This window comes from Mya arenaria, chromosome 4, assembly GCF_026914265.1.
Source record: "Mya arenaria isolate MELC-2E11 chromosome 4, ASM2691426v1".
Taxonomy (NCBI): Eukaryota; Metazoa; Mollusca; class Bivalvia; order Myida; family Myidae; genus Mya; species Mya arenaria.
Genome location: NC_069125.1, coordinates 78173325 through 78185451, shown reverse-complemented (window position 1 = coordinate 78185451; position 12127 = coordinate 78173325). Strand labels below are relative to the sequence as shown.

The 12127-nt window shown below is 35.8% G+C and overlaps 1 protein-coding gene across 2 annotated transcripts; it reads right to left on the bottom strand.

The window, feature by feature from the left end:
• Window positions 1-168: 168 nt before the first annotated feature.
• LOC128229759 (uncharacterized) lies at window positions 169-11658 on the bottom strand. 2 transcript variants are annotated; one of them, XM_052941573.1, is made up of 5 exons: window positions 11581-11658; window positions 5183-5582; window positions 4768-4836; window positions 4138-4249; window positions 169-3910 (listed from the first exon to the last, which is right to left on the bottom strand). In XM_052941573.1, the coding sequence occupies exons 2-5, from the start codon at window positions 5579-5581 to the stop codon at window positions 888-890; spliced, it is 3603 nt and encodes a 1200-aa protein (XP_052797533.1). In that variant the 5' UTR covers window position 5582; window positions 11581-11658; the 3' UTR covers window positions 169-887. The 2 variants fall into 2 exon arrangements, with proteins under 2 accessions (XP_052797533.1, XP_052797532.1); XM_052941572.1 differs by having other exon boundaries at window positions 11433-11634.
• Window positions 11659-12127: the final 469 nt, after the last annotated feature.

Here is a 12127-nt window from a genome sequence, read left to right as displayed (position 1 = left end):
GCTTTGTGTAAGTAAGTAAACTAAGTACAGTAAGGTATATATATATATATATATATATATATATATATATATATATATATATATATATATATATATATATATATATATATATATATTGGTGGTATTCAAAATATAACCATGCAATAATAAAGTAAAACTAACGCGATATCATTTATATTACATCTTTTATTCATATCATTTTGATTAGTAAAGTCGATTTCTAAAGAAATAAAACAGAAAAATAAAATTGGTCTGTGCGCTACAATTAACAATAAATATTGTTGTTTTCTGCTTTTTCACCATTAAAACAAATGGGTGTAACATCACATAATTATATACTAGTTTATTCGTTAATGTGAACAAAATGTTCTTATTTGCTATAGGAACCTGTATACAAGACCGACATAGACTCCGAAATTGTTTCCCTAATTAACACAACTAATCAGTTTATTTTGGGTACAGTAAATAACAAACACAAGTTCAAATAATAGTGTCGAAAAATTTCACGATAATTGACATTTAAAACAGCATTTATATCAAGCTCAAGCGAAGTTAATACAACATATATATTTCAAGGTCAAAACGAACATTTTGCAAAAGCCTTTGAATGAGCTTAAATAGCTTACGACATCTTATCTATACGTGTCGTCTGTTGAACCACGCAAAATGATGTTTATCAAAATATAATCTTTGTGATTTTAAAAAATTCTGTTAAAAAACAGTTCAAGACACTGTCACAGCAACTCAAACAGGTATGTATTATTTCTTCTAAAAATAATTCGTTCATAAAAAATGTTAAGCCGAAACTAATCTTGCATATTTGATTCACTATCATAAAACAAACGACGTTTAATAGCTAAAACTAAAAAGTATGTATTAAAGATATTTTAGAACATGTCATTGTCCATGAAATCGTCGTCGTATTCAAGAGGATCTTCATATCCTCCAAAATCCATCCCATATTCATCGTCTTCATCGAGATAGTTTTCACTTCCAAAAATATTCAGCAATTGCTGAACTAATCTTAAACTGTCTGTGCTCCCAGCACCCACGGCCTTTGGAGAGGAAGCTTTTGCTCCAGCGTCATCATCGTCGTCATCGCTTATCTCGTCAAAGTCGGATTTTATCCCTTGCTTCAAAGCGTTGATAGTAATCAGGTCCTTCGGGGCTAGTTTTACACGGTCTGTAATGGACACTCCCTTTTTGTTCGCCATACAATTTACACGTTCAAATATTGATGGATGAGCTTTAAGTAAAAGCATCTCAATCAAACGGCGTTTACAATGGTCCTCGTGACTTTTGTTTCCTTTCATGCGTCTCAGAATATGGAAAACTGTGTCTCCTCGTTTCGTGATCATAAGTGGATCTGCATTGTATTTGTTTAGCAATAGATTTACGGCGTTTACATTTCCTTTTTCGCATGCAACATGAAGAGGTGTCCGTCCGTACTTGTCAAACGCATTAACGTCCACTACTGCCGCTAGATTGGCTACAAGTTTGATATTTCCCTTGTGAATAGCAGCATGCAATGGCGTAAATCCCTGTTTTTGAGGTTTTGATTTGTCTGCGTATTGCAACAGCATGCGTGTCGCAGTCTGTTTGCCCGTATTAATAGCATAGAATAACGGGGTTTGACCGAAGAAGTCCATTACGTCAGGATTCGCCTTCTCATCGATGAGCAGCTGGATCAGCTTCCTGTCGTTCTTCCAAACAGCGACATGAAATAGTGACATGCCTTTGATGAAAGATTTCTTGCCATACGATGCAATTCTCAGAGTATCCTGACTTTTGTCATGCCTCAGAAGGACCCTGACAGTTTCCAAATGACATCTGATGGCTGCCAGAAATATCGGATAATGACCACGATGGTCCTTGATCTTTACGTTTGCACCTTTGCTCAGAATTCTTTTGACGATTTCACCTAAACCAAGATCAGCAGCGATATGAAGAGGCGACCTCTTAAATTTTCCACCCTTCTCGTCCAATGGCGAATTATAGTCAATGAGAAGTTGGATGATATCGGCATGCTTATAGATTACTGCCTTGTGCAGTGCCGTCAGGTTTTTATCATTTTTCACGGACGGATCAGCGCCATGCTGCAACAGACATTTTACTGCATAAGAAAAGCCCTTTCTGGCTGCAACAATCAACGGATAATTCCCATTAACGGCGTTTCCTTTGTCATTGATATCTATACCTTGGTACTCAACTATTGTATCGAGAACCTTGTTTGCTTCAAACATGTTTCCTCTTGTATGCATCGCTACATAGATTGTGTCTCCCGAAACTTTCGCTCCATGGCTTAGAAGTAACTTCATCATGCCAATATCACCGGAATGTGTTGCCAGAAGTAGTGGATCGACTTGGTCCTTTGGAAAAACTTCTTGCTCAATCAGTTCTTTCGCCAATACACTCAGCCCACTGTATAGCGTATAACCCGGAAGATACATCACCATTTCCGTCATTTTGATCCCGTAGTCGAGGAAGTATCCGGTCATTTTCATTACAGGGACAGTGAACAGATCCTGATCGAAATGCTTTTCCCGGATGTACCTGATGAATGTCTTCACGAAACCTTCGTCTTTAAATGCGCTGTGTTTAAGTATACCAAAGTCAATGCCAGTGAGTACATCAACGGTGTTTGGGCGAGGACCTTTACGTTGGAGCTGTTGGAATTCGTCATGTGACGGCTCCTTTGCCACAAGATTGCAGTTTTTTCGACCAAGCATGTTTGCAAACTTTTCACACAGAGCATCATAGTGTTTCTTTGGTACTTCAACACGAAGCTCGTCCTCTCTGGCTGGGGCGATTGTAACTCGTTCCATCAGGAAATCTCTCGGGCATAACTCAATGCATTCCATGAGTTTGTGACTTCCAAGGACTACCCCAACCATGTCCCCGTTCACATTGTGACTAAAGGTGTACTCACCAGAATGATCGATCAACAACAACAGGTCATGAACATGGCTTTTCAGAGAAGATTTTAAAGTTTCAAGGAATGTATGAGTAACGTCAACTCCAAAACATTTTGCAACATTTCTCACATGGTCGGACACTTTTGTAGCATTTTGTAAATCAAGCTCCTTCATTCTCATATTCTGTTCTGCCCAGACAGCAACCAAAGCCAAGAACTTATGGAACTGCTCTTCATCCTTGCCTTTGTACAACTGGTCAATATATGTTTTGAAGTGTATTTCCGGTTTGCTGAAGAAAACAGAGCCCAGCTTGATCAACGCTTCACTTCGGACGAACAAAGTTGCACACTGCGGAAATCCAAACACAAGGTCTTCTCTTTGACCTTCTTGTAGGTTAAATACCCCTTCTGCCTTCCTAACACAATCTTCATATTCAATGCGGTAGTTATCAATCATGTCCTCAGAATTGTTTTTTTTTGCCCTCGACATTAGAATTTCTTTCTTCTCGTTAAATGACAAATGCATCTTTGACGACAAGAGCAAAACGTATCCATCCTTGTCATCAAACATTGTGAGCTTGTCCATTTCCTCCAAAGCTTCCTCTTTAATGTAGTGCCTTGTGGTAATTATGATTCTCAAACGATTCTGCTTTGCAGCTCTCTCCATTTCAGGCAGGTACGGTTTCCAATCAGCAAGAAGATTCTGATTAAGTGCACCGCCTCCAAAGATATCGTCCACGATGACCGTATTAAAAAGCTTTAATGACCAATCCACTTTTCTCCAGTCTAATGCATGCTGAAGTTTAAGGCAGTTTTCCGGCTTCGTGCCGTCAGCTAGGGCCAGCTTGGCTGCCATGGCAGTTTTCCCCTCACCTGGATGACCAGTTAGCACGATGAAATGCTTCTCTTTTAGCAAATCAATGGCTTTTTGAAAACGGGCTGTTTTCACGTAGAATTCATCATCACAGCTCTCTTCAAAGAACCATAACGTTGTCTCTATGAAAATGATAAATGTTTTGTATATACACTTGTTTAGTAGATTTTCTTTTGAAATACATATTTCTGCTGATTTGTAAAATGCCATCCGATTGCCAAAGATATTCCAATGAGTATATTTTCAAACTGACAACTCTTAATTAAGTAGAAAATGTGAATAGGCATGTTGGTTTTAAAAAGTCCTTAGAAATATAGATCATGTTAATAGGCAATACAAATCATTATACCCCGGAGGCTTTTCATTTCGGGCCTCACAACGTCGAGGGTCTTTGTTATCAGCTCGGCGATATCAGCTTTAACGTCATTCAGCCCACATGAATGGCCAAGTGTTACCATCGCCTAGTTGTAAACATATATAGGTATGACCATTTGATTTACGCTTGTAAATTAATATGTTTTAATAACTATAAAAGTAGTTGAGTCTGCATGACTATATTTATTCATACATTCACGAACCAGCCGTTAATATCAACGTACAAATGTTGACAAAGAGCATTTGACCTTTGAACAGACAACATATATTACTCTCATGACGAATGCTAATTACTATCAACCTTTCTAAATTATTCCATACCCACCCAACACAATAAGAGATAAGAAAATACACAACAACAAGAAAACAACAATGTTCAACAAAAATGTCAACGTAAACAAAATTTCCTACTTGACAAAGGTTGACAATCAACATAAAACAATGTAATAATGACGTTGACTATTTACAATAATACAATGAAAACTTCAAGGACAAGCCATGTAGACGAAAATTAAAAAATAAACCCTGTTTTGAGATACTATGCAAGGGTCTTAGCGACAATTAACTAGAAACAAAACATATAAAGACCACATGCACAACTTACATTTTCCAGCAAACTCCAGTTCTTTTGGAACTCCTTTTGTTCAAGATAAGCAACATTCTTATGCTGCATCTGAAAATTCACGTCATGAAAAAGCGTGTTTTATAAATTTATTTGCGACCTTTTTAGCGGTGCTGACAAACACAACCAATTGATAAATAAGAATCCCATTTAAATAAACATGCATTAAGTGAACATGTATTTGTGCAAAGGACTGTATAAACGTACAGCATGAGGCCAAACTAAGTTACAAACAGATGTTTCGGTCTGATTGAAACTGTTCACTGACAGTACTTAAAGGTGGGCCGCATTCATATTTTGTAACATCTAAAACAAATATTGTATATCAGGTCAAATGATATTGTTAAGTTGAACATTATTATTTACGTAGAAAGGCCGTAGAAATTTAAATGTATACCTTGTTACGGAGATTTCTTATTCGCACGATGTTTGCAATAATAGGAGGCATGGTGTCCGTTATTTTGCTGTTGTCTTTCTCTTTCCAAATAGGATTGTTTGGCTGCAAGTTGCAGATGTTTCTGAGTAGAACAATCAGCAGACTGATGTCAAATCTTTGTGAGTCTGGATTAGGATTGAGCAGACGATATTGCTCCTTAGTAATTACACCATCTTTATGCAATTTATCAATTACGCGTTTTTGATTTCTCAGTTCATTCAGCAGGTCATTTGGGTTAACAATAGAGTCGAATTTTGCCCTGAGAACCTTGCAAGCATCCATAAAAAGAAGATGAAGGCGCAGGTAGTACTGTTCATTCTGGGTTCCATCCACCGACCCCGGCGTCACTGCAGCCGCCATTCTGGAACGAAATATCACTTTACCTTATAGCACAGACAAAAACCACATACAGTATTTGAAATGTTAAACATAAACCCCGTCTGGATTTAGGGTCAACGCTAATGACATAGAACACAAAAACACACAAACACAAACCAGAAACATGAAACAACAACACGAGACAGCACAAACAACACACTACATACATGTGTTTATTATGTATAAAGGTTATATATATATATATATATATATATATATATATATATATATATATATATATATATATATATATATATATATATATATATTACAGTGTTCTGTTAGTGTACTGTTAAACCATTTAGTCAGTTGTAAATTATCAATTTAAACTTACTTGCTTTTGTAGGGACAGTCAATAAAATAGAGACACAAGTCAACAATCACATTTTACATATAATGGTTTGGGTATGTTACCTTGCGAAAATGAAACAGTCCATTTGGTGGAAGGGTTATTTTAGAGCCCTTCACACTGCAGTTAAGGATCAAAACATTAAATGTTTGAAAACAATCACTTTTATTAAATTTTGTGGTTCAATATTTAGCAAGCATAATATATACATTAGATAAAAGTAATAAGTGTAAGTGTAAGTGTTATTAGGAGTTGAGCAAATTTTAAGAAAAAAAAAATTTCAGCAGATTTTCGATTAAAAAGCATTTGCAGTTTTGCGGATATATATTTGTTTAAAATGAATATGTTTCTATGTCAAAATAAGCAACACTATCCTGTCAGCAATGTTTTGTGGCTTTGTGACGATTGAAGCTATTTAAAAAAAAAAAATCTGCATTTTTGTAGCCTGGATATGAATTTAATACGCCTTTTTACACTATTTTATCGAAATAATTTCATTCTTTTCGGTGGTTTATATTTAAGCTTTTGGCTACTGAGCTTGTTTCTGTAGTTTTTCATATCAATATGTTTAGTGTGTTATCAGTGAATTACACATGTTATTTTACTGGTTCAAAGTTTTGGTGCTCACTCGGTGAAAAATAATGCGAACTAACGCTAAAACAATCAATTATCCATATATTTCTGATTTGAAAATATATCATCAAAAAAACAACAACATTGGGTTGTCTGGGGCACTTGACATAAAAATATACATTAGTGTTGGATATTGGTTCCAGTTTGACTATCGATAATCGGTTCCATTCAAGTAACTTAAGAATTTTCGGACTGAAAAAAAATCAATTATAATTATCCTACGCTGTTTTATGTAAGGGGAGTAACCGATACCTTGCATTTTATACTGTATATCGATCGGTTTAGCATTGGTTTCAATTAATTCAATCAAAATGGCTGCTTCCGGTATAAACACTGTGGCTCAAATTTTGCAGATTTAATCCTTTGTTTTTACAATAAATGTGTTTTGACCATATTGGACGTATTTCTTTATCGTTCTGTGCACTTTAGGATCATTATTTATTTTAACATGTGTTTCCGATAATGATAGCTATACTGTTGCGTTATTAGTGATGATTTGGATTGAAATCAGAATGATGAACAATGTAATATTTGTTTCAAGTCATAAAACACGTAACCAGAATTCGACCTTATGACCATTGTCATTGTTTGGTCCAAATTAATGCATCAAAGTCATTTTAAACTTAATTCTGACAAAACAACACTTTCGAACAAATATCTTTTCACAAATAGCGATATTAACACTAGTCCGGGTAAATGTACGTAAGCCTAATTTTAGTTTTTTTATCTTAATTTCTGGTCCATGACCATAAATGTTCTCTTATGTTCTCTTTACATACACTTGTACTTTTCATTTCGAACATGCCATTGATTTTACTGGGATAATCTAAAAGAAATTAATTCAAGAAATTAAAATGTCTGAGGTTTGATTCTGCCTGTGTGTAAAAGATAATTTTTTACATCCGAAAACAACCCTGATAAATGTCTAAAAACAGTTTCAAATGATGTTAATTTGATTCAAGTAGATTTGATTTATGTAAGTTGTTTCAAACTTTTTCCTAAAAACCAGGGTTATTGTTTATTATGAATGAACGCCATACTTAAAATATGTTTAATTATGTTAGAAATTTGGTTTATCCATATAATGTGTTTACTAAAAACAGTTTAATAAATAGTATGTATTCGGACATTTTTCCACTGTCCAGTGGAGGTTCAGTTCATGATTGCATTCAAATGGGTTGAGGGCAACTATATTGAACAATCTTTCCTATTTATACTGATTGCGAGTAAAATGATATTTTTCAATCTTTGCTCGCTTCGGCTTTTATGAAAACTGACAAAATTGTATTTTGGCAAAAATCCGAGGAACAAAACATTAATTTGGTGTGGCCTAAACGTAAAATTGAAACACTTATGACAACAGTACATTTAACATATCATAAATTAACTCTTTCTGAAATGTTGATTTATAATTTATGAACACATTCCGAAGACTTTTCGTATAACTGTTTGCGGTCTGATTTTGCAAATGTTTTATTTAAAATGAATTTCTTCCTTTTGTGTTCAACATGAATTGTTTCCATACCGTTATCGATGTAAGTGATTTCACCTACATATTATCACGACCCCGGTCATTATTCATTAGAAAAAGTATTTCCTTTTCTGTTTAAATATTGGCTCCCTCGATATATTAGTGATTCCCCGACAATGTTATGTACCAGTCAATTGTAACCACGTCCCCCACCACCCTCGTTCGGGGAATAGCGGGGACTTTGACCTTTGGTCCAGCCGATCTTAGGTAAAATTCCCGCCCTGCGGAGAAAAACTGCTGGTAAAATCCCCGCCAAATGTCCCATCGTAAGTAAGGCCCATTCACCGCTGTTGTTTGAAAAACCACCGCATTCTCTCGGCACTGCGATGCCACCTCGAAAGTCAAAACACGGTCCATTTTCCACGCTATCCCCGGTACATCCCCGAACCGAGGGCGTGATTATAATTGACTGGTGCATTAAATTGTAGTTAAAATAAATATATAAGGTCAACATGTTTGGTCTTTGAAGACTCTTAGTGCGGCTATTGCTGTTGGTATAACTTTTATTGCTACTGCTACTTCTGCTGCTACTGCTACTGCTGCCGCTTCTTCTGATATTGCTCCGACTATTGCTCCTCTTCCTCCTCCTGCTACTACTACTTCTACTACTTCTACTGCTGCTGCTACTATTACTACTACTCTACTGCTGCTACTGCTACAACTACTAGTCTACTGCTCTTCTGCATCTGCTACTGCTGCTGCTGCTGCTATACTACTACTACTTCTACTATACTACTACTCTACTACTGCTGCTGCTGCAACTGTTTCTGCTGCTACTGCTGCTGCTGCTGCTACTGCTACTGCTACTGCTATTACTACTACTACTACTACTACTGCTGCTGCTAGTGATGCTGCTAAAATTTCTGCTGCTGTTAAATTGAATTGAATTTATTTGAATTACTTCTTTACTACTACTACTGCTGCTGCTACTGATGCTGCTGCTGCTTCTGCTGCAAAAACCTCTGCTGCTGCTTATAATTTTGCTGCTGATCTTCCTCTACTACTACTACTCCTTCTACTACTGCTACTGCTGCTGCTGCTGCTACTGCTTCTCCTATTACTACTACTTAAATACTTTGCCATATAGTTAAGAAAACATTTTGCCCCCATGAGCGCCATGTTGTCAGGATTATTTGGACATTGAATGAAAATGACAGCTGATTTGTCATTGACATTGTTTGTCTTTGAGGCAGTTTTAAGATTATGACCAAGTGTGAGGGTAGTAGGTACAGTTTTTAATCATGTTCAGATGATGACTGATATTTGCAGCTAAAACTGTATCCTCTTATCAGAAGGGAATATGTAAATATGAATAAATTTTAATGATGTATATGAGTTGTGATCTTGACCTTTGATCCAATGACATCTTAAATCAATAGGGGTCATCTACTGGTCAGGCCCAGCAAGGCATTGTTGAGTTACACTTGGAGATGCTTTGTTAACTTGTTCGCGTAAAAGGTCACTGTGATCTTGACCTTTGGCCCGATGACTCCTAAAATAGGGGTCAACTACTGCTCAGACCAAGCCTCCATGTCATGTTTGATGACCATAAGTCCAGGAATAGTTGAGTTTGCCTTCAAGGTCACTGTGACCTTGACCTTTGACCCGATGAACTTTAAAACCAATATGCGTCATTTACATGTCAGATCCAACCTCCAAGTCAAGTCTGAGGGCCATGGGTGCAGGTAATTTCGAGTTATCACTCGGACAACATTTAATCATTCACGGTCACTGTGACCTTGACCTTTGACTCGATGACACCTTAAATCAATAGGGGGCATCTACTGATCAAGCCCAGCAGTCCATGTCAAGTATGATAACCATAGGTCTAGTCATTTTTGAGTTTTCACTCGGACAAGCTATAAAATCCTTTTACCATTAAAAGGATTTTAAAGCTTGTCCGAGTGAAAACTCAAAAATGAATGAAAAAGGTCTCTGTGACCTTGACCTTTGACCCGATGACACCTTAAATCAGTAGGGGTCATCTACTGATCAGGCTAAACCCTCATGTCAAGTTTGATGATTATATCTCCAGAAATTGTTGAGTAATCACTCGGACAAGCTTTGGTTTACCGACGGACCGACCAACATGTACAAAGCAATATGCCCCCCCCCCCCTTCGAAGAAGCAATATTTGTTTTGTTGCTGCTGTTACTACTTCTACTGCTGCTGTTCCTGTTGCTGTTGCTGCTACTGCCACTGCTACTTCTACTGCTACTTCTACTTCTTACTTGGCCATATAGTTCAGAAATACATATCTATATATTCAATTATAAAATTCTACAGCAATATTTGTTTTATGTTCGACAAGAATTGAACTTAACAAATTGAGATAAAGCGTTAAACCTAAGAAACATGCACATAGAAAGATGGATTAAAACTTATTATTATAGCACAAAACCACTGACTGGAACACTGCATATTCTGCAAGTGCCAGGTATATGCAGGCATTTATCAAAAATCTAATTAAAAATGTTTTTTCGTAAAATTTTGACAACTCCTTCAACCATAAAACATGTCGCCAAAGATTTATGGTTAAGTCATGAAACAATCATAAAAAAAAAAATAATAATAAATTTTTGCTGTGGAAGACCCTCAAGATCGAGGTATGAATCTCACAATAATTCTGCCATTAATCAGTTAATACCACAACTAAAATATAAAGTCCTGGTTGGAATCAGTAAAAGCTTCAAACAAGGATAAGTAGAGGTGAATTATCATTTATGAGATAGAAACCAGATTTATGATAAGGATAGGAACAAAGTATGACTGAAGCGTTAAAGCTGCACTCTCAATGATTTTGACAACTTTTTTAAATTTTTGTCTTTGAACGAGCCATTTTTTGCAAAAATCCATGGCAACCAGTTATGTATGACTGCCGAGTGCTGACAAAATATTAGATCGCAGATTTCTATATTTAAAATAAAAAAATGATGTTTTATGCGTTTCGGTTTTAGTAACGGTTTAAGCCATAAAACATTAATTTTCGAACGGAAATATGAATATCTGCAATCTGATCTTTTGTCAGCAATCTTTTATCATTGGTTTACCGATATTTACGCAAAAGTTTGCTCTTTCCAAGAAAGTTGTTAAATGTAAAAAAAAGTGTTATATCTGTGAGAGTGCAGATTTAAATGTTTTTGAAGAGTTTAGTTTCGTTTTTGATCATTTTTAATGTTATTCACATACTTAAATGCGGCAACTGTACAGCATATTTACTTTAGGTAAAATAGTAACGTAAGTATCGTAATCAATCTAATTGGTGTCTTTAAAAGAATATTGTTACCCATTTTAGTGCATATAAAATAATATTTACTTACGTTATCTCCCTTGTGGTTCAGTATTCTTTTCAGATATTTCTATTACATTTCCGACCTTTTTGTGAAAACTTCTTATTAAAAAGTACCGTATACTGTTGCATAGTATTTAAAGATGTCGGCAGCAGTGTGAAGAGAAAGTAAAACCAACCTTTTAAACAAATCACATTCACATTACAACTTCCTCAGTGTCTAGACGTATCGATTTGGGATTTCCGGAAAATTCAACTTTCGCTTTACCGACAAAAGGCGACAACTCAAGCAGAATGAAGTATTAACTGAAACACAGTTAACTACCCTTAAGCCATTCGACTTTGTTGTATTCTTTTGAATGGCTATGATATAATAATATTAGCAACGGCGCTTGGTTACATGTTCATGGGTTGGCTGAGTTCCAACTAACAAGTGCTATGAATCTCTCTCTCTCTCTCTCTCTCTCTCTCTCTCTCTCTCTCTCTCTATATATATATATATCCCTCTCTTCGTGATTTGAGTAAAGAAACATTAACTTAATATTTTCATTTATATTTAAAGGAAACAAAAAATCTGCTGTAAACTATAAAGGCAAATTAATTTAAATCAACACCATTTTCAATAACATTCCTATTTTTTTATCAAAATAATAACACAAAAAAAGCAAATTGCAGACGACTTCGGCATTAAACATGGTTGAAAAATAGACCAAATACGAGCCAGAT

Bases quoted from the DNA above. Each gene is read 5' to 3' on its own strand.
- LOC128229759 (XM_052941573.1), bottom strand. From the start codon at position 5,581: ATGGCGGCTGCAGTGACGCCGGGGTCGGTGGATGGAACCCAGAATGAA. The intron at 4,250-4,767 runs GTAAGTTGTGCA...GTTTACAACTAG, and splicing joins ACTGGAGTTTGCTGGAAAAT to GCGATGGTAACACTTGGCCA. The intron at 3,911-4,137 runs GTATAATGATTT...TCATTTTCATAG, and splicing joins CGAAATGAAAAGCCTCCGGG to AGACAACGTTATGGTTCTTT.